Raw genomic sequence first — 27,966 nt, 5'->3', positions numbered from 1 at the left:
AAAAAAGATAAAGAGGAGGTAATGAGATGGTAACTACTGAGTGACATTTTTCTCATACTTGCACAGTAACTATTTGATAAACCTAATAGATTTATTTCCCCTAACTTCAAATATTCGTGGAATTCTTTCATAATTATTAGACATTATATATAATTAATTCATTTTAAGACTTATCAAATAATCTGTGCCGGATACCATATTTGGAATAAAACATGGTCAAGGAGGTACAAGGCATATGCTAATTAGATGAAATGTAATAGTAACAGTGTATGCATATAAAAAAAGCTAGGGAGGAGTATGAAAGCAATTTTTATCATTAATGATTTACTCATATACTGACATGAATGTATTCATAGAAAAGTGAAAAAAAAAAAAAGGTAATTTACTTTGAAGTTTCAGATATTATACACATTATAAATGTACCTGTGTTGATCTTCTAGACTGTCTTGCTTGTCGAGATCTTGCTTTTCTTTGGGATTCAGACTCTTCATCTCTAACAGGAGTGAGGTATGATCTATAGTAATATACAATAACTGTTACCTGCAGATGCAACATCTCTGAATGTTATTACATAGGAATGTGAGCAAAACATACAAGTTTAGAATTTTAATAGATTTTAGGAAAAAGAGTCTTCAGAAAATGGCTATATCCACTCTGAAATTCAACCTGATAATTTTTTTAGATTAAATAGAACTAATCATACTAACATAGCATTTTTCAAATTCTTCCCAACTATAGTTGCTTTTTTTTTTTTAAATACAGAACTATATAATGTCATTCCACATTATCCCCTTTTGGATTCCCTGTAATACCTTCCTAGATCATATGTGAAGTTATCTGGCTAACCTCTAGACTGGCTGTGTCTTTAGGGTAAAATGACCAGGACCAAATGTAACATTTAGGATACGGGATGACTAGAGTTAAGTAAGCAGTGCTCCCTGCGTTTGTGTCACTGTGCATTTATTAGTGCTGTCTTTGGCAGATATCATATCTTGTTCACATTATGAGTTCTCTAAAAATTCAAGTGGTTTTATACATGAACTGCTTTAATCAGCATTACCCTTGGGTAATTTATCTTCATTAAATTTCATCTTATAAATCTAAAACTATGTTCCGTCCTGTCTTAGGATATGCATAATTTCAAAGGCATGCAATCTATGTCAAGAGTTAAATAATTAAAGGGTTGAAAAATCAAAGGTAAGACAGAGCTTTGTAATACAGAAAGAAAACTTCCCTGCAATGATCAGAATTACCTGAGTTTTTTATGTATTGCAGGGCTCTGTCTTATAATTTCACTCTGCCTGTCTATCATCTCTCTAGAGTTTTAAGTTTTTTATTGAAATATAACAGATATTTCCTATTTTTATAACAATGCTACTGACTTTTCAAGTAATTACAAGTAATACAAAAAAAGAGAATAACCAATAAACTCGTTCTTAGTTAAGAAACATTAATTTTGGAATATGATGAGAAGCTTGTTTGTTGATGTTGGTGTTTTAATTTTGAAAATTCTATACATTCTCATGTGTCTCCAGAAAATCACAATGTATTCAAAGGTCTGAGAAGTACTGAGGGAAGAAGCTAGTTTAATCCAGCATTTCTCAAAATCATTTAAGTAGGGAATACATCTTTTTTTCCTTTGGTGGTACACCTGTAAAATGTGGAAAAGTGCTCCATGAGACATCAGCTTGGAAAATATGGTCCAATGGCTGTTCTTTACATCCATTCATTTAACACTTATTTATGCACCAACTGGTCCTATGCAATTTATTGCTTTTTGGATTTCTACCAGATAAGAAGAAAATAGTAAAAGGCGATGAAACCTAGATGACACAGCAAATCTGGTTAAACAAAAATTTATAGCAGCTTGCCCTGGCTGGTGTGTTTCAGTGGACTGAGTGCCAGCCTGTGAACCAGGGAGTTGCCTGTTTGATTCCCGGTCAAGGCACATGCCTGGGCTGTAGGCCAGGTCCCCAGTGGGGGCCAGCCACACAAGAGGCAACCACACACTGATGTTTCTCTCCTTCTTTTTCTCTTTCCCTTCCTGCTCTCTGAAAATGGAGGGATACAATCTTAAAAAAAAACCAAAAAAAAAAAAACTTGAAAGTTTATAGCAGCCCAAATGGTTTCATAGCACTTCAGCATTTCAAGAGCTGCTATAAAAGCAAGAATATGAACTACTAAATTCTAACCCCTACTACTTATATGGTCAAAGTTTTCATAATTACTTCAGAACATGGAAATCTGCATTGCTATTTGTCCTTTTAACTCCATGGCAAATCACTAATCAACCATACTCTTCCAAGGACCCAAGATTGATTTTCAAAGTTTCAAGGTAAAAAAATCTATTTATCATATCTGGTTTGACATATGATGGTTAGGGGGATAAAAATCGATAGTTAGAAGACTTGTAAAATCTGTTCATTTAAATTTCCCATAAAACATTTGCCCCAAATTACCATAAAAATGTAGTCTATCAATTTCTAACGCATACATTTCTTATATTTGGTAGTTTCCATATGATAATCAGTTTCTTTCTCCATCCTTGGAGTGCCTATATAAAGCAGGCCTCTAAGAATAGATGTAGATAAAAAAAAATGATTCATATATTTTATGTATTTTTAATTACAAAGAGCTAATCATCAAAAAGACAAAATATATGAATCAAACTTCCTCACTGTTTTAATCATTACTATATCATACTGTGAGGCAGGATCTCTTTCATGTAACTACCTGGGGTAATGCAAGTTTACTCCCCAGTTGTCTTATATTGTTTATGATCTTCTGAGTAACCCAAAAGTTGTTATTTTAAATTAAAGATTTTTTCCCAATAAATGCAATTATTCCAAATATATATATATTTGAATCCACTGGCATTTATTAGCTGAAATATTTGTATTTATTCATAAGATTTATATTTTGGGTAGTCAACCAAATTACATCTTTAAATATCTGAATACCAACCCTTGTTTCTCACTTAGCTTTTTTCCTTCCATAGAGAAGATAAATAGACAAATGGGAGCTGGCTGAGTGAGGAGAAAATGGTGGAAAAGAGTAGCTATACTAAAGCAACAGCTCCAGGTGAATCCACGTTACAAATACAAAATTATTAGTAAGGTACTGTCCTGCAGCTTGAAAAGATTATGGAGAATTAGACTACTTAAACAATGAAATAATTTGCTACCATCATCTACTTAAAGCTAGTTTCTTCTCCCTACTCCACTCCCTTAAAGTTAATACACTAGAAATCTTAGCTAACAAAAACAGAACTCCTCACCCAATCTTGGTCAATAAAAGCAGGAAAATTCTTTAACATGATGCAATTTAATAGCATGTATGGTAACTTTACATAATATCCATAAGTACATATATATATAATGGTACCTAAAAAGGCATAAATGTGTTAACTAAATTTTGTTCAGCTACAATATATATTTAAATTATCATCTATACATTTTGGAGGCAACATTAAAACCATATACATTTTGAGAAAAAAAAACTAATGAATTTTAATTAAAAGACAAACAAAAGAGGCCAACAATATATTCAAAATTGCAAGCAAATATCTGACGTGAAACAAAACACACACATTAATATTACTGCAAACATCACTGAAACAAGGTAAGACAAACACATTTTCTGTAAGAGACCAAGAAAAATGTCAATTGGCACATTTTGTTTCTAATGCAATTAGAACCTGCTCTGCCCTTATAGTAACTCCAAATATTTAATTCTCAATTTTAAATGTCTTTTACAATTAATTCTAAAAAGTTGAAACTCAGCTTTCTACAACATAAAAAATTTAAAAAAATCTGAGGTAAGAATCATAATTTGTTTGAAACAACATATGATTCTGGGAGATATTCATTAGACCTCAATTATCACTGAAGAAATATTAAAAGCATAGAATACTAGAGTTAAAAGAATTCTGGGAGTTAAAAATGATACAAATCAAACACCTCATTTTATAGAAAAAATTCTGATCTGCAGAGAATTCTAACTTTAGGGTTAAGGCAGAGGAAGTAATAAAAAACCAAGGACTCCTGACCCTTTCACCACTTTATGCTCTGCTCCTACCCTACCTCCCCATAAAAGCAAAACTCTCAAATTTATTTCACTAAGAGAATGATGGATGCCTATGCTCCTCTAATTTCTGTTGGCTGTATGATTTTATAAAGAACACTTCAAAAACCTAAAACTGCCTTAAACATATAGCAAAATAAAGAAAGGATAATTCAAATATGATACAACTTATACTGGTCCTCAAATCACAATCTTTGAGCCATCTGTAGTGGTGTTACATAAGTATTATTAATTTTCACCACAAAAATAAAAGTGAAATGTAACTATATTGACAGAAGAAACCTACATTTAAAAACTTAACATTTTGTTATTTTTCATATAATCACCACACATGTGACTTAAGGATCTTACTGTAAGGATGCACTTTGTGAGGCACCAGAGACAAAGAATATTTAAGACTGTCTATTTATAAACACTATATGCCACAAATAAGACAAAGTTAACCTGGTCAGCATTTTGGAAAGAAAATATCAGTTATGTAGCTAATTCAATTTTGCAAGAATAAAATATAAAAAAAGTTATATTTAGCTTCTTAACATTTTCTTCTTTCTCAAGAGGAAAAACAAAATTCAAAGCCAGGGACTAAGAATGATATAGCAAGAAAACTAGATTGAGTCCTCTGTAATCTTGGGCATGGCCTTAGCTCTCACACTAACTATATCAGAGTAGAAAAGTCACTTAATATCTCTGGGCCTCAGTTTCCTTCAGTAAATTGGGTATATCACAAAAGATAATGGGTAAGTTCCTTTCTACATCTATGATTCCGTACTGCTGACAGCAGCGCACAAAATAATTCAGACTATTAAAAAAATTTAATTAATGAGTGCCTTCTATACACCAGAATTAAAACTAAGTGAGTGTACTCAACACAGTTAAAATTACTTGGCTTATAAGTATGTATAAGAAGCCTTTTCTCATTAAGAGTGTCTTAAAAAGAAATTCTCAAAAATAACAAAAACAGCTTAATTATCCATCAGATTTAATAATGTAAAGAATGAAAAAACCTATTTTTGTCATGTTGCATCTAGTTTTCCATGAGTGTGACCATGTGTGTTTAGATCCTTATAATAAAAACACTTTGAATTAAACCAACCATTAAAAAAAGATGGCCAAATAAGAAGACAATGGTCTGGCTTACTGCCTTTAAACAAAAACAATACTGTTTGAGATGGGTTATCAAGTCTGAATGGTAACAATGGCTAATTGTATCAATTTACATTTTATTTATTAACCTACTGGAGAGATGGTCACCAACTTTACAAGATTAAAAAAAAAACAAAACAAAACAAACGACTTTCATCACTGGGCAAGATACAGCAGCAGTCCTAGTAGGACCTTTACACACCTGCGTCTCTCCCTGACCTCTGATGTGGAGGAGACAGTGCCAGCAGTAGTTGTAGTCAGGGTTGTGGTAGAGGCTGCAGCATTTACAACAGTTGGAGCAACAGGAATGGTCACTGCCGTAGGCACACTGTCCTTTTCTTTTTCAGTACTATCCTCAGCCCACAAACGATTTGAGGTACTATAGCATCACAAGAAGCAACACAAAAAGAGAAAAGGAAAACAGCTAAACAATGAAAGCACTTTCTAGCAGCTGAAAACGTGTGATTACAGGGATGGATTTTTTAAAAACACAAGGCAAGACATGTTTCATCTATGAACAAAAGGTTAAACAGATCTGTCAGAGAGAAATTTATATTTTAAGCAGCCTAATTTCAAGGGAAGTTTATAATTCAGGAATCTAATTTTTCCCCCAGACATGCGTTAACAGTCTCTTTTTGGAACCAATTTTTTTGGTAAATAATTTTAACAAGGTAAATGAAAAAAATCCAGAGCCCCACAATCTTCTAAACAAAAATGCATGCACATACATAAGCACACAGTAGGCCTGAACACAAAATGTATCTGTGACTCACCTGCTTTGTGTGCCTGCTGAGGAAGAACCCGTTGTAATCTTTGTAGTAGTGCTTGTGCTGGAAAGCAGGCTTTTCTGAAGCCCAGCTGCAGAGGTAACTGTTGGTGTTGATGTGGTGCTTGGAACACTAGAACTAATCAAATCATCTTGTCTTCTACCAAAGGAGCAACTAAAGGAAAGAGTCATTTCTATATAGGACGTGTTTGTATGTGTATTCTATAGTTAATGTCTATACATTACATAGATTCACAAGGCTAGGGAAAATCTAAAAAACTGTGTTCCTAAATACACCACCAGCTCCAGCACCAAGAGTTGCACCTACAACTTGCTAGAGTCTAGATGATTTCACTAATTTGGTAGTGTATGGTTTTACTGCCTCCCACCTTCCTCAACAAGACTCAAAGATGGTCTGATCAAATATTTGACATTTCTGGAACTGCTCCAGATCATCTGGCCATGCCAGGCTGGGTTTGGGAAAAACAATGTCATTTAGATTTATTTGGGGAAGTTAAGACTGACATTTTTCAAGAAAATGGGTTCAGCAATGGGTCACATCCTCAGGATTGATCCATGCCTACCTATATTACACAGGTTTGTCTTTTATTCTTCTTTTTGGTTGCTTTTAGCTATGAAACAATTTATAGGCCTCACTCCCCAACCCCCTCCATGATATTAGCAACATTCTAATTCAAGGCATTTCCATTGTTCCGAGTTCTAAGACAAGCGAAAACTTTCTGGGTCACCAAATGATGGCCAGATCTATTTTAACTGGTCCAGTGTATTAGATAAGGACTTTCTTTTCAATATGCTACAGTTTAAAAGATACTTTATAATATATCCAATTGAATTAAAATATATACAGTAGGTCCTGGAATAACGTTTCACTCAATACTGTTTCATTAAAACATTGATGAGATTCCACAGGAACTTAACTCTTGTTCATATCAATTAGCCTAAGGTAGAATTGGTTTTGTCATACATTTCACTTCAAGTAGCAGAACCTACTGACAACGTTATAGGAGGACTCACTGTAATATAACAGAAAGGCATTAATAGCAGTTTCACTCATTTTTAAATATATATTCTGTGTCTTCAAATAAAGTTTCATTTAAACAAATATATTTAAGACATCCATATATTTCTTATATGATGTTAAATTGAGGAGTCCAAACTAATTACCTCATATTTTTATAAAATACAAGTTAGTTAAGAATTATATTACTACCTTTTATGATAAGTTGATACTTCATTAATTGAGCTATTCCTTTTGAGATCGTCTTCCCATTTTCTTCTTGTATAGGAACTACTTGTTCGCAAACTTGAAGAGTCTCTGTGAAAAGAATATCCTTCAGATTCTGATAGATAATTTATAAACAGAGTTAACAAGCTGTACATTAATAAGCATTAGAAGTAGAAGTAGAAACTAGAAAAATCCCTTGGGAAAACAAGTGGAAGTAATTCCAGTTCTAAAGATTCTATCCCTAAGGTATAGTCCTACTTATAGGGGAAAAATTAGGAGGCTTACAGAAGTTTAATTTATGATTACATTAGACAATTTAAATGTCCACAGTGTGAGGAAGGGAAGTCCTTAGTCTAACCTCAAAAGAGCTACTCTATGGAACATTATGTACTGATGAAAAACAATGCTTAAATGAAAATATGTATTAGCATATATATTTAGCATATGAGATGCTAAGTAAAAAAAGGTCAGATGCAAAATTAGATATTATAACAGGATTACATCCATATTAATAAGTTCTCATACTCTAAGTGCTGAAAAACAGGAAGAAGCTAAATTAAGTAAGGGCATTTTCCTACCCTTCTTCTTTCTCCTGTTCGATATGTTCCACATATTTAGAGAGCATGTACTACTTTGTGACCTTGTCTGCCATCACTGTCCCCTTACTCTGTTCCAAACACAATGCTTTTTTTTGTTTTTTTGCTATTTCATGAACACAACAAGCCAGACTTTCCTCAGGAATCCATGGTGTTCTCTTAGGAATACCCTGCATCTCTTCCCACAATCCATATCCAACATAATTACAATAATGCTCATGCTTTCACTTTCATGCTAGCTAATAAAGATTTTATAGTAAAAACATAAAGCAAATCATAGTGAATCCACCTGTTTTCCTTCTCTTCAATGTCAGATGTACTGGCTAGTCGTCTCGGTATGGTAGGTGCAACATATGCAAGCCTAGTTCCTTTACTATCTTTCTCCTATACAACGGGAAAAAAACATGAGTGAAAATAAATCTGTGTGATAACTGTAGGCTCTGCCAAGAGTATTTATTAAAGAAAAAGAGTATTCAACAATATATAATTACATAGCCATTACAGTTTACTTTACAGTATTTCCATACTTCCTTGCCAAACTCTAAAATTGATGTTTACCAATATTCAGTATTATAAGCACTAAAGGACAGCCTGTAGAAACTAATTTTATTTTCTTTCTCCTTTTATCTACAATTAGATAATATTCTAACATAAGAAAAAAAATTCCTGTAACAAATTACTTAAAGTAATGTGGTATCAGAAGGTAAAATATGCTTATTTCTTCCAGGAAAACATGATTTACTCTTAAGTCCCAATCACTTATAATACTTATATTATAAAAGGGATTTACTATCTTGATAGTCTACTGTTTAAAAACGTAACAATACAATATTCAAAACAAAATTACTGAAGTCATGTACATCCACATCTGATTGAGAGTGCTTCAACAATGGCATCTGACTCATTGGCATCTATATGTTGGGAAAAACTGGGTAATACATTTATACAAAATAAAAACATTAAAATTACTTGATAAGAAATTCCATTTCTGAATTTCTGATACAAGAAAACACTCCTAAATAGAGGGGAAAAAACCTGTATAAAATAAAAGTCCAAGCACTAAAAATGCCGTGGGAAATAAATAATCTAACAATATGAAGTAATACTGAATGAACTATGGGACATTTTGTGTGATGCAATTTAATACTGCTTTTCAAAATATAGTTATTAAAACTAATCATTAAGACAAAGTTGCTTGTGATAAAAAAGCAAATAAAAAACTGCAGATACTAGATAAATGTAACTTAGGAGTATAATCACATTCTAGAAAAAATGTGTTGAGAAAACTTTCCTAATAAAATAAACTTCCTCCTCAATACATTTTATTGTGAATTCTCAAGTAAAATGAAGGGTTCTACCCTTCATGAAATAGATTACCTTTTCTTTATTATCCAAAGAGGAGGAAAGTCTGGGACTTGAAGCTGAACGCATAACACCTGCAGTATCTTTTTCTTTCTGAGCCTCTTTAGATGCTGTGATTTCTGCAAGTGCACCGTAACTGCCAGTCTTTCTAAGTCCTAACCTCCAAGATGCAGGAGACTCATCTTTTCTTTCTTCTTCTTTGGAAGAAATTTTTGTAGCTGAGGTTGGGAACTGTTTTTATTTTATTTTTAAAGAAAAGAAAAAAAGAATTATCAAGACATCAGTCCATAAGCTGGCAATGATAAGTTTACAGAAAAAAATGTTTAAAATTACAGTTAATAGTTTCAGGAGCAACACTTTTACTAAGTAGGTTAATGTCTTAGTCAAAAGTGTAAAAGTTCTAAAGCTGAAAAATGAATGAACTGCCTTTTCAGAAGTTAGATATAAGAAAACACACTCCACACTTTATACCACACAGAAAAATTATGATGCAAATACAGAGAACAGGAATGAGCACACTATAAGGACTTAAAACCATGCATCTTTGGAACCAATATTCATATTAAACTTGTTATATTGTAACCTAATATAAACCCTTGCACATAGAAATGCCTCACCATAGATTTTTCACCCTTACTGGGCACAAGAACAATGCCAGTTTTGCGCAAGCCCTGCCTCCATGATGCGGGATCTACTGATTCCACCACAGGCATGATAGGAGCAATGAAATCATACTAAAGCCAATTAAAATAAGACAGGTAAAGAGATAAAGATTTAAAGTATGAAAACAGAAAAGAAAGTTATGAACAAAACATATTTTTCTTCTATAAACGAGTTGCATGATAAATTAAAACCTACTAACTGCGTAATAATCCAATCTTGAAAAGTCACTGAAAACAAGTTCCATTTTCAGTATGAGAAAATCTGAAAGAATCTAATGAAACTTCTAAAGCAGTTAAAGCATACAGAGCATATAATAGAGAATGCTGAGTAAACAAACTACTGCACTTAAGTTTTGTTCATATTCATTTATATATTTAGGTTAAAAATTTTAATCCAACATAACCAACAAAAAATTAATAAGTGACCTATTTTTGAGTTATATTTTTCAGTGATATTTTTAATACCATAACCTTATATTTACTGTTTGATTTTTTATGCTAAATATTGTATTAAATATTTCAACTAAAAACTTTTTTGTACAAATATTTATTTCATTTTCATGGCTATCTTTCTAACAACCCTAAAAATGAAACATCTGTTATTTTTAACTAGCTCATGTCATCAAGTTCACTTAGAGAATTTAAATATTCAATCAGTTAAATATAGATGGGTGAATATAGCAACTAACTAGCTGCTACAAGCATAAGACACAGATACTTCTTTAAAACCCTTTCTTTCATATTTATTGCCAAAGTTTGCTATAATTAGCAGTTTAACAGTTTGTTAAAGCACCCATGATGTCAGAGAGCTACTTCATAGACAAAACTGTTGTAAGACTTTTGGTAACTCTAGTAAGTTAACAGGGTTGAAAATAGACACATGCAGCATTCCCCAGTTCCCAAAGTGAGTACTGAGGCATCTAGTGAGTACTGAGTACCAGAACAAAATCACAGGAGGCTCTACGGGATATTTTAAAGTTTTGAAAGAAGCACACTGACATCTCTTTCATTATTAACTTATTTGCACTTAACTACTTAATAAAATAAACAGATGTTTCTTTTGGCCAAGTGGGCCTGTGGAAAAAAAAATTAGTAAAACACTAAGGGCTCCATTGATTGAAAAAGTTCAGGAAACTGACATATTTCATTCCATATACTGGCACTGAGGTGACTGGTTATTGATTTCTGAAATTACAGTCATAGTACTCTAGAACAGGGATTGGCAAACTCTTTTCCTATAAAGGGCCAAATTGTACATTTTAAGCTTTGAGACACAGATCTCTGTTGTAGCTACTTATCTATGCTGCTGTAGCACAAAAGCAGACATAGGTAATACAGAAGTGAAAATGTGGCTGAGTTCCAATAAAACTTTATGTAAAAACACTGGAATTAGAATTTATGCCATAAAATATTCTTCTTTTGATTCCTTTGCCCGCAACCCTTAAAAAAATTAAAACCATTCTAACTTGTAGGCTACACAAAAGCAGGCAGCGTGGGCCACCTCTGGCCCATAGACCATGGTTACCAACCCCTGCCCTAGAACCTTCTCCCAAACTGGAAGCAAATGTTATTTCTTCATAATAAAATAGTAATTCAGCAGATAACATTTACTGAATGTTGTAACAGAAACTGTAACAAATGTTCATTGGTGTCAAGCCCTAAGCTAAGTGCTTCACTTGGGTTATCTCATTGTATCTTACAATGATCCAATGAAATACTATTACTACTATTTTAGATTTGAAGAAAACAAGGCAGTAATACCAGTTCTGAAACAAACATTTGCAACACTATTGTAACTGGTCTACTTCCATTCTGTCTAACATAAATTTGCACTTAAGTCCTGGGGTATGTACTAAAAAGCACCTTTCGATTTTATTTGGGGTATAAATGAAGCTCTCTGAAATATTCAACTATATCCATTCCCTAAAAATCTTATATTGGCTTTCATAATAGGACACAGTATTGACTTTCCTACTCTTCTGATTAGCCCCCCCTTTGGTCTTTTTATTGTTCTTTTTAGCAACTTTCCTTTTCATAGCCCTGCAACATAAATACTCCAAGAGTCTGTTCTCACATGTCTCATCTGCTGTTCCCAGTTTCTTCTCCTGGGTTTTGAGAGTAGGCTAAATATTAATCAAATTCAGCTTATTTTCTAATTTGTTCCTCTTCAGTTCAGTCTGACTACTCAAATCACATTTCTGACCATTCCTGAATTTCTGTTTACCTTTAGAATGGGCCCTCCAAAACAATAATGGGAACCTGACTCTCAACATGCCTAAAATCAAACACCTTGATTTCCAAAACAACTCTTAGTTCTGTGTTTCTGTTAATGGCATCAATGATCTCTTCAACTGAAACTTCTTAGTCACATTAAACTTTTTTTGGTTATCTTCCTCTACTTACAAATTAGATGCCAAGTCTCTAAATATCCTTCTCCTCTTTATAAGACTACTGTCACTTCTCTAATTTATATTCTTACCCTGGGCAACTTCAGTGACTTTCTAATAAACCTTCTCTAAACCAGCCTCTCATCTTCAAATGTATCTGTGCATTGCTATCGAAATACATCCCATAAAGAGTAATTCTCTCATGGCCTCTTCCAAACATTTATAATTATCAAATTGTAAAAAGATAAAAGGTACCATAGAAAGGGGGACATTTCACAACTTGGCTCTAATTTTCCTGTTTTATTTTATATTGGTACCCTATAAATCTACCAAACTAGGTGAATGCATTTTCCACACAAAATACTCCACATTAACTCCACTTGGCTCACCCTGTTTTTCTCCTTTCAACAAACTATACAAATCTTCCTTCTATTTAGTTGAAATATTATATATTCATTCTTCAATATCTATCTCAATGTCCTAATTTCATTACATCAAATCGAATATGCTTTCTTCCATTTTTAAACTATAATTCTATATCTGTACATTTTTATTGGCATACTTCATATATACCTACAGCACATAGTAGTCTTCTATTAAGTTATTATGCTTAATGATTAGATTCAATTAAAACATTTAATCGCCCCAAAATTCTAATTTTTAATACCTAGTAAAGAAAAAAGTTTGTTTTTATTGATTTCTAAGTACATACAGCAGAGTAAGTAATGTTTTTTAGAGAACCCAACAATATTTATTTTGACTGGAGAGCTGTATATAGTTATTGTTAGTTAAAACTTAACATCATAAAATTAAAGTGATGGTTTTATAGCTAACATTTCCACAAATCATAGGCATGATCTCACTGCTACAGAAGTATTTTTCTATTTTTAGCTGAAGAAGTTGAGAGCTTAAGGGAAGATCACTTATATACAACTAGATTTCTCTGTAGCTACCAAAGGTTATTATAAAATATAAATGGTACTGACTTCTGGCCAAGATGGAGGCATAGGTAGATACACTTTGCTTCCTCGCACAACAAAAAGAAGGACTACAACAAATTTAAAAACAAAAATAACCAGAACTGCCAGAAAGTTGTGAGGAAGTCCAACAACCAAGGAATTAAAAAAGAACCATTCATCCAGACTGTAGGAGGGGTGGAGAGGACGAATGGCAAAGTGTCAACTAGAGGACCAGGTGGATCCACATTTGTGTGTGGATAAACTAGGAGGAACAACTTGGAAGCAAGATAGACCACGGAATCTAGGGTTCCAGCCCAGGGAAATAAAGCCTCAAAATCTCTGACTAAAAAAACCTGTGAGAGTTGAGACGGGGGGAGAAACCCCCAGACTCACATGATATTTCATTGGAGAGAGACCCACAGGGTCCTAGAACGTACACAAACCCACCCACCTGGGAACCAGCATCAGAAGGGCCCAGTTTGCTTGTGGGTAGTGGAGAAAGTGACTTAAAACTAGCTGAGAGGTGAGCACGCAGCATTGTTTTCTCTTGTACCCCTCCCTTACATTACTGCAACACAATGTAGTGAGGTGGGTTGCCCTGCCCTGGCAAATACCAAAGGCTCCACCCCTCACTATGTAACAGGCACACTGAGACAAAAAATGGGACTGAAATCAATGATTTGGAACAGAAGGAAGAAATAAACATTCAACCAGAACACAATGAAGAAACAAGAATTCAAAAAAATGAGGAGAGGCTTAGGAACCTCAGAGACAACTTTAAAGGTTCCAACATCTGAATCATAGGGGTGCCAGAAGGAGAAGAGGAACAAGAAACTTAAAGCTTATTTGAAAACATAATGAAGGAGAACTTTGCCAATCTGGCAAAGGAAATAGACTTCCAGGAAGTCCAGAAAGCTCAGAGTCCCAAATAAGTTGGACAAAAGGAAGCACACACCAAGGCAAATAACATTAACCAAGGTTAAAGATAAGGAGGGAATCTTAAAAGCAGCAAGAGAAAAGGAGACAGTAAACTTCAAAGAAGTTCCCATAAGACTATTAGCTGATTTCTCAAAAGAAACTTTGCAGGCAAGAAGGGGCTGGAAAGAAGTATTCCAAGTAATGAAAGGCAAGGACCTGCACCCAAGATTACTGTATCCGGCAAAGCTCTCATTTAGAATGGAAGGGCAGATAAAGTGCTTCCCAGATAAGGTCAAGTTAAAGGAGTTCATCATTGCCGAGTCCTTATTATATGGAATGTTAAAGGGACTTATCTAAGCAAAAGAAGAAGATAAAAAATATGAACAGTAAAATGACAACAAACTCACAATTATCAACAACTGGACATTAAAAAAAACCCTAAGCAAACAGCTAGAACAGGAACAGAATCACAGAAATGGAGATCATATGGAGGGTTATCAGTGGGGAGAGGGAGAAGGGAATATGGGGGGAAAGCTATAGTGAATAAGAAGCATAAATGGTAGGTATAAAATAGACGGGGAGGTTAAGAACAGTATAGGAAATGGAGAAGCCAAAGAACTTATATATATGACCCATGGACCATGGACACGAACTAAGGGGTGAGAGGGAAATGCTGGTAGGAGGTGGGGTACAGGGGGAGAAAGAGAGAAAAAAATAGGACAACTATAATAGCATAACCAATAAAATATACTTAAAAAAAGAAAAACATTAAGGGATATTTAATACAGTTTTAGAGTTTCCTGGTTTGTGAGCCATTCCTTGCTTATGCATGTGTGGAGGGCTCCCAGGAAGTTTATGGACTGGTGGTGGAAACAAGAGAACTCAAGATAGCTATGTCTAAGTGTTAGAAGCACAGCAGTGAGTCGGAATCTAAAAACAGAACTCTTAATTGAAAAATCTTTAAAGATGCACTTACAAATTAATATAATCTTCAAATTAAGTTATGATGCTTGAAATTTAGAATTGGAATTTCTAAATATGCAAATTATAGAGGCAAATAGTTTCATTAGATCAATTTGATTACAAACAGAAGCAATTCAGAATCAGAATTGTATAAGCAAGCAGGCTATTAGCTCACTCATCTAACAGAGTTATTAAGTATGTACTTTCAATTAAGGTAGGTGGCACAAATCAAGATGTAAACTGCCAGAAATCTGGGGCTGTGCAAGAAAAATATAATTGATCACAAGAAGTCTATTGTAACTGACTGTGGTAAGTAAGACATGGCTTAGCTAAATACTCAAAAGAATGACAGCCAGTTTATTGGCCAACTATTCTAAGGGGATGGAGCTTTTGGGATTATTTTAAATGTAAGTGTTAACAGATAATAAATCAAAAAGCTAAAGTTTAGTATTCATTGAAGAAGTATACAGGGGTTCTAAGAGTAAATAAAACTTTAGTTAAAGCAACTCATGGTGATACCAATTATGTATGGCATGATAACCATCGTAAAACTTCTGCAGATAGACAGACTACTTCTGGAGAATTACATTTTAAAGAATAATTATGATCATATGAACATGGGATCTAGCTGAATTCAGAAGCCCTCAGTTCTAGAATATAGAAGGTAAAGAGAACTACTCATTCATATTGTTTCCTGACATTCAAACTGTGCAGTGAAATCCACACATTTCTAACACCTAGAATTCACAATTTTGTTTCCCTTAAAAAAAGTTTTAGAAGAAGATTATTACTAACACTATAGATTTTAAAAATATTCTCTACTTCACAATTTTAAAAGTTTCACATTTTACCCACTTGGAGCCAGGTCCAAAGATCAGCAAGACTGACACTGAGACAGAAACACTATAGGGATTTAAAATCAGTCCTCAAACTCATGCAAACCAAATAATGTCAGACAACAAAATAAGGAATTCAAAGGCAGAAACATAATAACTACAGAAAGTGTACAATCCCTGAGTGCACCCTTGATTTCGAAAAAAAAAAAACCAACAAAAACAAAACCCAGACATAATTATAACTAGGAGGGAAACTGAGAAAATCTTGAGTGTGATCTGTACGTTAGTGAACATAAATAGTATTATCTCAAAGTTAAATTTCCTACATATGATCATTTTAGTGTGAAAGAAAATGACTTTGTACCTAGGAGATACATACTCGAACATTTAGAGGTCAAGTATTATACTGACTGCAACTGATTCTTAAATGGTTTCGCAAAAACTTCTTTAAAAAAAGTATGTGTGCAAGTGTGTACAGATGAGTGTGTGTTTGGGTGTACACATGGAGAGGGGCTTGAGTATGCTCAAAACAGATAAATAAAAGATGGTGGAAAGAAGCCTTTAAAATGAGACAAGTAGGTAAAAAAAAAAAACCCAGAACTTTTAATCTTTAATTTGGGTTTAAAGATGTACAGGTTCTGGAGTAGCAGAAAAAAAAGTCTTTAAAAAGATTAACGTACTGGTGAAAAAGCACTGTTTGGTGCAGAAAAGAAAGCAAAAAGGACAGAGAACAAATGGAGAACAGAATAAGGGAGAAGAGGGAGACATGAAATTAAATTTTGGGGAGACCAGCCAGGTTCTCTCAACCAGAGTTTAGCAATATTGACTGACTTTCTTTATTTATTGTTTTCACCTTTTTCTCTTTTTGTTAGATAAGGAAGATGGCAACTCACTCAAGAAATAAACTTACAACAGGTGGGGTCAGGAGCTAGTCCTTGGTTTGTCATCAGAGATCATGCTCTTCTTACTGGTATGCCATACTTCCATGCTTGGCACTTCGTATTGAGCTAGAAAATCTAGATTCTAGTTTTCTCTTTGACTTGTGGTAGTACTACTTTTTGTGCTTAATACTCATGTAAAATTATCAAAATGCACTTTTACTTTACAGAGATAAAAGATTAAAAGAAAGATCTGTGTTTCTCAAAAGTTTCAACTGAAACAAAACCACTGTGATTATTCATTTTCATACAAAAATGTTAATCTTTCTGCCATTTATTTCTGATAACTGTCAACTATAATATCCATTGCAAAAGCATTAAAAAAGAATATAATATGGTTCAGAGGAACTCTTAGTCAAATTTCAGAAGAAAATATTCTTATTTAAAACCTTAAATTTTTTAGAAAAACTAAAAATTTAGAATGGTCTTAAGGCTTTTGCCCAAATGATACTTATACAGATTATACATACTTTTAGCAAACACAATTTTGGCTTACCTTTTTTATGGGTGATGTGGGTGTTGCCTGACCAGATGACACAGTAGGTGTTGTAACAGCCACAGGAGCTGCTTGTGTACTAGAAGTATTGGCATTAGTTACAGAAGCCATGGGTTTTGTCTTATCTATTTTAATAAAAAAAGAAGAACATTAAGAGTCAAGATTCTATATGAATTTGGTTTCAAAGACTAGAAAAACACCATTTTATATTCTATTTTTGTTTAAGCTTTTGTTAATTCAAAGACTTCTCTCACTATTATTATCCCTTTTAACAAGTGAATTTTTAAAAGGAGTTTCTAGAAATGTCTCAGTATGTTTGCTAAAGTATGTAAGACGATATGAAGAAACATGACAAAGCTTCAAACAATAAAAAGCACAAATAGAATCTGACGGTTGTACTTTTAACACTGTAAAAATTTTAAAAATCTTTTAAATTTATATTTAAAACAAATGCATAAATACAATGTACTAAAACATTATAAGAACTGTGCAATTTTCTAATAGATCAACATATATCTAAAACTGATGGCTGCTCTTTATTCCAGGAAACCTAAAAGTGCTTTTTGTCAATCATCAGTTTACTGACAAAAAGTATGCTTTGATATCACAAAAAAGCATGCCTTTTCACCCCTATAAAGACTATAGTTAAATAGGCATAATACCAGGTTGAATATCTTTTCACAATGTATTAAGACATTTTCCAACTGGTAATCACTGAGAAAAAGATTTCTGTAAATATTAGAAATATTAATCTGATGCTAGAAAAAATTTCAAAGACTATGTCTCAACATATTAGTCAGACTGGCTTTTACCAAAATGGTCACATATAACTTAAATCTTTAACTACAATTTATAAAGGAACTAGAAAAGCTTATTTTCCAAATGGTCAAAGGCCATTTTATCTAGTTTTAAACATACCTTCGGTTTCAAAATAGGGCAGGACAGGTATCCTTCTATATTTTTGGGAATAAGTATAATGCTTTAAAGCCTTATGAGATACTTTCATTATACTACCTCTCTCCCTTTAGACCATCAGTTTTCCAAAGAAATCTTCCACCTTCAGTTATCATTACTGTATGGTGTTATACTTTATAAGAAGACAATATTTAAAAAGACTTTAGGGTAAGTATAAACATCCCACCAACAACCTGAATTTGCAATGATTACATTCTATTTGTGACTATAAAAACATCTGTAAGATGTAATAAGGTAAAAAGCTTATCTCAAATGATAACAAAGGACAACACCAAAACATCACATTTAAAAATCACTATAATCTTAGGTTTCCAAATAAACTGAATCAGCTATACTCAGTCTAATAAACTTTGTCACTGTTAAATAATACCTTCTTTCCTTCAACAGAAGCTAAGCCTATTAGCACAGTTAAATACAAATCATGTATAACCTAATCAAACCATCTTCCTGAAAAAATAATCCACTTAAATAGAGGGAATAATTCATCAAATATTTATTGTCTCCATACTTTAAGTATTGTCCTAGGTACTGGGTACATATGAGTTAATGAAAAGACACAGTATCTTAACTGCACAGCACTTACAGTGTAGTAGAAGAAATAAACAATAAAGATAAAATTCAATACATTTTCCCTCACTTTATTATTTTTTTCTTTTCTCCCTATTTTCTTTTGGTTTAAAAATTTGTTTTAGACCTGGCTGGTGTGGTTCAGTGGATTGAGAGCAGGTCTGAGAACAAAAGGGTTGCTGGCTTGTTTTCCCATCTAAGGCACATGCCAAGGTGTGGGCCAGGACCTCGGTAAGGGGCATGCAAGAAGAAAACACATGTTGATGTTTCACTCCCTCTTTCTTCCTCCCTTCCCCTCTCTAAAAAATAAATAAATAAAATCTTCAAAAAATTGTTTTGTATCAGTGAAATCTACACACCAGAAAATGTGTATGTATGTAAGCATTTACGTTCGGTTTAAGAAGAAACACCAGGCACCCACTATCCAACTTAAGTAAATACTATTAACATTGCTGAAGCCCTTCTATCCACTTTATTTTAATGAAGAATGAAAAATTTCCAAGTTCTAGAGGAAAAAGACCTAAAAGCAAAACTACGCCTCATGTTCTCATTTCCTCAACTAATCTCTCAAATTTATAAATTATTTGAAAGGATATTATACTTTTGGTTAAGTTCCTATTTTCATCTAATTTACGAAAAGAACACTGCTTAAAAACAGGCTTTGTAAAACAAAAACTAGTCTACTAAATAATTTATAAAAGAAAGTTCAGTAAAATAGTTATTTTATGTCAAAAAGTTCCCAAGAAAATAGCCACACACAAAAAATAGAAAAAAGAACAGTTTGGAAACCGTCAAATCAAGCTGTAGCTCTACAGGGAAATGGCTGCCTTCTTAAGCTTGCCAAATAAAGTATGATAAAGCCTTGTTGATATTAAGAGTGAGAGAGAAGAAACCCCACAGCATTTACATGGATTAATTCTTGAGACAGAGTCAAATTTTCCTGGCACAACTGACTATTAGCAACAGGAAGAACAAAATTATCATAGTACAATGCTTCAGAGGAACATTTAAAGTTAGCTCAGTAAGAAACTAAGCAGAGAGTGGCTGGTATGCCTAACCCCAAACAGGGAACTAATACAATACAATTTGATGATATCTACTTCTATTTATATTTATAGAATAATAGAGTTTACAGAGCTATCCAGATCATCTAGTCCAATTCTTTTCATTTTACGAGCAAGTAAATTTCAACCAAAAGTCAGGGAAATTGCTAGTCAGTGGCAAGACAGGCCTAAATCTGAAGACTTTTGTTTTAAATAGCTCCCAGTGCCTACCACTGAACAGTGAATTATATGGAAAGGGCTCAGAGAACAGTATCTCAGAAATCTCTGTGAGACACCTGGATTTCCAGTTCTTGAACTATCATATATAAGTAGTAAAAGACCTGACACATATGCATTAGCAGATCTGGGTGCTAGTCTTGGCTTTCTTGTACATATCTGCATGTAGTTTATAATTATGTATTTTTACTACTGATTGGGGGCCAAGGCATGTCGTACAAGATTAACTACATAGAAATAACTTTAAATACTTGCAAAAGTATCTGAGACAATTTAAATTTCATAATATCATTTCAATTTGAACATAGAAAATAGCACAAATTTAACTAAAGTGATCTTAGGTTAAGCATGTATATTGATCATATTTAAATCATTATAGTAGTATTTTATACAATTACTATATGAAAGCCAACATATTATAAAGTGATCGATTGCTATGTAGTACCAATATACAGCAGGTATTATTGCCCTGATTTTACAGAGAAATCTTAAATTAAACAAATTACTTACATCTACAATTACACACATGAATCAGTCTGTATCCTTTAATACTGCATTCTCATATAGTTTGCTTTTAATAATTAAAAATATTTAATTAGCACATTATAGAAATAAATGATATACCCAATGACTACCTGTTGCTTTAGTTTCCAATTTTACCCATATTACTGTCACCAAGGCAAAAGATATACTGAATCACCTGACCAGTAATGTGACAGCAATAAATTAAAAAATTAAAGCCTAAAGTAACTAGAATTGAGTATTTATATATTTATACACACACACGCATATGTATGTATGTATGTATCAATAAACTCTGTGTATTACTGAAAAGTAGTTTACTTATATGATTTAACAAGCTTCAAAAAATAAAGGAATGCCAAACATATCTCCTGGCAACAAAGCTAACCTGTATCTGTTAGCAACATCTTGTTTTTAATGGTTAACAAGAGTTATCAGTGTGTTCCTTGATATTTATTTGGCAAACTTTAGCTTCTCAAATTATCTGATATGAAATATTTTGCTGAGTAAAAATAAAATGATTCAAAATTGTCACTGTTGTTTCTAGAGAGAATATACTGTATTTTTAGGACCATTAAGATGCACCTAGGTTTTAGAGGAGGAAAATAAAAAAAATTCTGAAGCAAAAAATGTGGTAAAATATTTAGTAACATATAAACAACATAATATTTCACCAATATAAATGTAAACAGAACTCAATGGCAGGATTAACCACCATTATTCCTCCCAAATTTTTTTTGGGGGGGGGCAGGAAGCATGTCTTACAGTCCAAAAAATACAGTATTTGGGATGCTGCTGGGACCTACTTCTGGACTTTTGGGCCTCAGAAAAATAGTAGGAACATTCTTGAATAGCTGCAAAACCTATTCACATCCTATCTGCACCATCCTACGGGAGACTTGGAAGTCTCTTCACCTTCAAACCTAAAGAGGTCAGCTGGAAAAAAAAGAAAAGGAAAAAACAGAGAGGTGAACAAGGGCCTTTAATTAATTAGAGAACAATAAAATCACAACTACACTGCCTGAAAGACAATTTCCTGGCTTGGTAGGTATCCAAACAAGTAGCAAATCAGTCTTAAAAGTTCAAAATTAAAGTTTCATCTCATCTAACTTTACACTGAACCAACAATCACTCAAAATTCTTTTGTCCTTCAAATTCTACCTGTTTCAGCTTCTGATTCTGAGTCATCTTCCTCATCTTCTTCACTAGAGCAGCTAGATTCATCTTTCTTTCCTTCTTCTTCTTCATCAACCTTTTCTTGTTCCAGAGATTCAATGCGGGATGCATTTTTCTCTGGCTCAATAATTAATGTCTCTTTGCTGTGAAAGAAAAATAGCTTTCAAATGATTATAAACACAACAGGTCAAAGCACATTAATTTTGTGCAGATCTATAAAATCTAACAATCATGACTATGGCCATCATGCCAACTCATTCATAGCAATAACAAAATCTACTTTAATATTTTACTTACTTTTTAAAGGTCTTCTGTGTCTGATTATTGTCCATATTGGCCGTTGATTCAATTAGTGGAGATTTCTTCTCCCGTTTTTCACTATGGAGCTTTATAAAAGTTATGAAAGAGAAAATAAGATTACTATTAAAATAATATTAGTTAGTAAAGTATAAAATTTAAAACAATAACAAACACTGAACAAAATAAAACAAACATTTAAGTTGTACATGAAAAGAAAGGGGCTTGGATAAAGGATAAGAAAGTTTAAGACAGTTAAAAAACTCCATGAAAGACTAAGGTGGGTTATTTTAGATCCCTCTCAACTTTTGTTCACTAAAAACTCAGGGTCCAACCACAACTTAGGAGGTCTGATGATATTTTACTTCAAAATCTGTTTCCTAGTTACGTCACTTCTTGCCTGATCAGGCCTGCTATTTGAGGAATCTGAGATTTTCAGCCTCTACCTTCTAAGAAAGCTTTTTTACTGATTCTGGAGAGTGGGAAAGGATGGGTGAAAGAGACAGAGAGAAACATCCATAGGCTAGCTCTTGCACGTGGCCCAACTGGGGACCAAACCTGCAACCCAGGCATCTGCCCTGACCAGGAACTGAAACTATAATCTTTAGGTTTGTAGGATGACAATCAACTGAGCCACGCCCACCAGGTCTTAAGTAAACGTTTCTATAAACTTAAAAGGAACATGTTATCTTCAGAACATATACATTATAGAAGTATTCATTTTGTGAAGGGAGGTTAAAAAAATGGGAATAAGCCCTGGCTGGTGTGGCTCAGTGGACTGAGTGCCAGCCTGCAAACCAATGGGCACTGCTTCGATTCCCAGTCAGGGCACATGCCTGAGTTGCAGGCCAGGTCTTCAGTTGCGGGTGTGCAAGAGGCATCCACATATCAGTGCTTTTCTCCCTCCCTTTCCCTCTCTCTAAAAATAAATAAATAAAATCTTTTAAAAAAATGGGGATAAGCAATATACAGGTAAAATACCACCACTACTCCTTTATTCTCTTTCACTGTCATTTTAGTTTTATGGTTCAGAAAGTACAAAACATCATAAGAATACTTTTTTTAACCTGTCTGAAACTCAAAGCTATTAAGAGAATTAATTCACTAATGTATATAATTTTGAGATAGTCATCAAACATACCAGATTTTGTTTCTTTTGCAACTCTTCTAAATATCCTAAAATGTCTTCATCTGCTACATCAAAAGCTGTCTGGCCCTAGGTAAGAAACAAGGGGGATGGTGATAGTAAAAACTCAATTAAATTATAAAATGCCTTTGGTGATTCTGTATGATTAATTAGAAAAAAGTTAGATAACATTTTTATGTTAGTTACAAAACATAGTACATATAACTTGAATGATATGTATGAGAAATCACTGTGAGAGAGAAGTTGATAGATCTTTCTTTTTTGGTAACAACTTTATTTAGATAAAATTCATATACCATACAAATCACCCATTTTAAAATACACAATTCAATGTTTTTAAAAAGTATATTCACAAAGTTTTACAACTATCAATATAAACTTTAGAATATTTTGATCACTGCCACACACAAGCACACAAAACATATCTATTAGCATTCATCTCCTCACTTACCCCCCCCCCACCAAGGCAACCACAAATATATTTTATGTTACTATGGATTTGCCTATTCTGAGCATCTCATGATCCTTTGTGACTAGTTTTTCTCACTTTGCATAATACTTTCAAGGTTCATCCGTGTTGTACCATATATCATTACTTCATTCCTCTTTATTGCTGAGTAATATTCTATTGCATGACACCACATTTGCTAATCTATTTATGAGTTGATGAACATTTGTTTTCCCTTTCTGCTTTTTGGTATATATAATGAATAATACTGCTATGAACCTTTGTCTATAAGTTTTTGTTTAGACATCTGTTTTCATTTTCTTTTGTAGATCTTATAAGTCAAATTACTGCGTTATGTGGTAACTTCATGTTTAACCTTTGGAGGCCCGATTACTTTTTGATACTGCTATAAAAATTAACCAAATTCTTAGAGTAATAAGATAAAAATATACATCTAAAATGGTTAAAGTTCAGTCTGCCACATGTATGGTTTAGTTTCAAAAATTAATGCAGATGAATACCTGTTAATCTATTGTTATTCTACGTGGAAAAGAATATTTAAAATAGCTGCTGACTTAAATGTTAGACCCCAAACCACAAAATCCTAGAAGAAAACATAGGCAACAAAATCAAGGACATTGCTTAGAGCAATATTTTATCAGATATATCTCCCCAGGCAAGGGAAACGAAAGAAAAAATAAACATTAACAAAATAAAAAAGACAACCCACAGAATAGAGCATATTCCCAATACATCTGATAAGGGGCTGATATCTAAAATTTATAAATAACTTATAGAACTCAATACCAAAACAAACAAACAAGCAAACAAACACACAACCCAATTAAAAACTGTGCAAAGGACCTGAATAGACACTTTTCCAAATAGGACATACAGAAGGCCAATAGACAGAGGAATAAGATGCTCAATTAATCATCAGAGAAATGCAAATTAAAATCACAATGAGATATCTCACCTGTCAGAATGGCTATCACCAATAAATCAACAAACAGCAAGTACTGGTGAGGAGGGGAATGCTTTTGCATTGTTAGTGGGAATGTGGTACAGCCACTGTGGAAAGCAGTATGGAGATACCTCAAAAAATTAAAAATGGATGTGCCTTTTGAACCAGTGATCCCACTTCTGGGAATATATATGCAGGAACCCAAAACACTAATTTGAAAGAACGTAAGCACTCCTATGTTCATTGTAGCATTATTTACAAGAACACCTGTTAACCATGCTTTTTAAACAATCAATAGGACAGTTATGAAGCTAACCAAGTGTAACTACTATAAGGTTACTATTCTTCATGAATGGGGTATTAATGAAGTAGGGCACATATACAGTCACCCAAAGCAACCAGGAAACTACTGAGGAGGGCACAATGCTGAGGTATAAGAAAAATAAAAACTCTATCAATCACAAAAACTATCTTAAAAAATTACTACTTAAAAATCAGTTCAAAACATCTGTAAATTACTAGAGTCATTCTAGTGCCATTGTTTAAATACACAGTTCCTTCCTCACTTATTCTAACTGAATTGCTTTTTGCAGGTATGATCTCTCTTCTTCTTTACAACAACCAGTGAAGTAGTCAGGGCAATCATTATTATGATTCCCATTGTGCAGATGAGAAAACCTAGGAGCTAAGTATATGCTATTTGCCCAAGGTCATGCAAGTAATAGAGGGGGAATGGGAATAGAATTTATGTGTCCATTTATGAATCCATTGTTTTTACAGAAAATAAGAAAAGGCCCAGAGAGAATAACAGCACAATTCTGTTATTCACTCGAATTTTTTAAATAACACCCATGAAGCCCAAAAATTGCCTACTAATGACTGTAATACTGGATTTAGAGACAATTCCAACTACAAAAGCACCTTAGTTAATATTTTAAAAAATCTACTATTTAGGTACTTTCTAGTTAAACAGTTCTTTTAATTAGCTAAGCAAAATAAAAACCTTTCTATTCAAAATCTGTACCGTATAATTTATAAGTTAAAATGACAGCAAATGAGCTTTAGAGTTTGAAAATAAGTTAAAGAAATGAGGCTAAAATTTCTAAATACTGTAACCTGAGAACATTTTCCTCACTTTTATATAGAAAAAATTTCAAGGTTTCTAGAATATGATTTATTGCATTTTCTATATCATATATTTCTCCAAATTATGTTGTCTATTAGTAAAGAATTTACCTAAACTTTGAAGGTATCTTAACTACATTTCTGATATCATTTTAATAAGTTTAGCAAAATTTTTCAATTTACAAATTTTGCAGAAAGTATTAAATGACAACATAAATTTATACGGGCAGGCTTACACAATTAAGACTACCTTACTTTGATTGAGCATGAAGTATGACATGTTACTTTAAAATGCAGCCAATGAAAAGAGAGACAGCCTAAGTCAGATGGGCAAAACTATAAAATTAAAAGTATTATAAAAATGTATTACATTTAGAAATATAATTCTAAAAACAAGTTGTATTTGGGTATATTTATGTCCTAAGAGCCTTTGGAATCCTATGTATACTATATAGTCCCTTGCTATTAAAAGATGTCTTGAAAATTTTGATACTTTAAAAGAAAAATAATTTTGATAAAAATTTAAAATCACACTTTTACAACTAATGAGTTAGTATCAGGAAAAATAAAACATATGAGAATGCAAAAACTACGGAAAGTTGCAGAAGAATTTATCAGACTAAATGAAAACAATCATCAAGGCTTTATGAAAATCACTTGACTTTTTGATCATATTCCTGAATCTGCAAAACTCAGATACTTTACACAGTTGTTAAAAGGATAGCACTGTCCCAAAACAAGTTGAAAACCAAAAATTTCTTTAAAATTATGAGGTACAATCCTCTGAAAATCATATAAAGATGCACTAAAGTGATAAAATGAGGAGGGCAGGGGAGAGTAATGGGGAAAAATGGGGACAACAGTAATTAAACAATAAAAAAAATTAAAGAAATTAGAAGAAAATAAATCAGGCCTGTGAATCATAAACAAACAAACAAACAAACAAACAAACAAACGAGACTCAAGGAACTGCTAATATAGCAATATAGAAAGAGAAAAGATAAAGCAACAATTTTATATGTATTTTTTTCCTAGAGCATAATTATGAATTCTATGACAGGAGTTAGACAATGATAGAACAGGTGCAAGATAAAATAATTTTTTATCATACATTCTATATATTGTGTATGTTTTACTAGCAAAACAACACATTTAAAGGAGGACATGATATAATTTTTTTGGAAAGCCAGTTCAAGTAAGTTTCTTCTGGCCTTTTAACTGGAGGCCACTATCACTGAATTGAAGCAGTCTATCGGCACTGCCCATATCGGTGGACAAGTGGCCTGTACGGGGTATAATCTGGGAGATAGGAAGGCAGAACAGAGATCAGAAGGTACACAGATAATTCATTCACTAATTTGTTTAGAAAAATCCCAGCAGCTGGGGGGAATTTCTACACAGGAGAGGAATATAAATTGTCCAGCCAAAATGAAGTGGCCTTTAACTTAAAATTAAATAGTATTAACATTTATCTGTCTTCTAATGCTGATTACAAAACAGAAAACTTAAAAGAGAAGTTATTAGAAGTTTTGATATAAATTTAGCTTGAAGACAATTATTTATAAGAGCAACCCTGTACTTACAGATGGATTACCTCAAACATTTTTATCCTGACTTGCCTGAAAAATTTTACCATTTCCTATAATTTTACCATTTCCTATAATTTTCTTGCCTGCATATTTCTTACTTAAAATACATTTATAAATATGTATTATGAAATACTCCAGAAAAAACAAAGAGGTTCAGGGGATTTCTTTATCTCTTTATGTCAGCAACTAGGACATACTCTACTACCCTCAACCTCCAAACACCTGTGGGAAAATCTAGGCAAGTGGTACATCTCTTCCCTTTGCAAATCCCAATTAGAATTCGCAGTTACTAGAATAACCAGCACCAGCATCGATACTTAATGGACATAAAACAATTATGTCCCCATTTGAATAAAGATGAGACCACTTCAGGATCCTATGCTAAGTAATTTACTACATTAGCCTATGAAGTAAAATATATAAAGGACATCCAATGGAAGTCAAGAATAATTAGGCTCACTAGAAGAAAGATGTTTAGAGCTCAGCAACTGCTGGTAAAAGATCCTTATCATCTATGGTCA

At 33.1% G+C, this 27,966-nt stretch overlaps 1 protein-coding gene across 6 annotated transcripts in view; it reads right to left on the bottom strand.

Annotated features, from left to right (window-relative positions):
• Positions 1 to 27,966, bottom strand: part of PPP1R12A (protein phosphatase 1 regulatory subunit 12A) — a 146,796-nt gene that overhangs the window by 28,312 nt on the left and 90,518 nt on the right. For 2 of the 6 annotated variants that reach the window (XM_037158485.2, XM_037158487.2), the window contains exons 6-15: positions 23,314 to 23,388; positions 22,173 to 22,261; positions 21,861 to 22,018; positions 17,356 to 17,480; positions 9,212 to 9,427; positions 8,124 to 8,218; positions 7,224 to 7,328; positions 6,000 to 6,167; positions 5,429 to 5,605; positions 424 to 514 (exon numbers count right to left, since the gene is read on the bottom strand). In XM_037158485.2, coding sequence (XP_037014380.2) covers positions 424 to 514; positions 5,429 to 5,605; positions 6,000 to 6,167; positions 7,224 to 7,328; positions 8,124 to 8,218; positions 9,212 to 9,427; positions 17,356 to 17,480; positions 21,861 to 22,018; positions 22,173 to 22,261; positions 23,314 to 23,388 — 1,299 coding nt within the window. The remainder of the gene's footprint in view (positions 1 to 423; positions 515 to 5,428; positions 5,606 to 5,999; positions 6,168 to 7,223; positions 7,329 to 8,123; positions 8,219 to 9,211; positions 9,428 to 17,355; positions 17,481 to 21,860; positions 22,019 to 22,172; positions 22,262 to 23,313; positions 23,389 to 27,966) is intronic. The other 4 variants (XM_037158486.2, XM_037158489.2, XM_037158490.2 and 1 more) reach the window with 4 other exon arrangements.

The sequence above is a fragment of the Artibeus jamaicensis genome, unplaced genomic scaffold, assembly GCF_021234435.1.
Source record: "Artibeus jamaicensis isolate MK-2021 breed Jamaican fruit bat unplaced genomic scaffold, CSHL_Jam_final scaffold_584, whole genome shotgun sequence".
Classification (NCBI taxonomy): Eukaryota; Metazoa; Chordata; class Mammalia; order Chiroptera; family Phyllostomidae; genus Artibeus; species Artibeus jamaicensis.
This window is presented reverse-complemented; position numbering and strand designations above follow the sequence as displayed.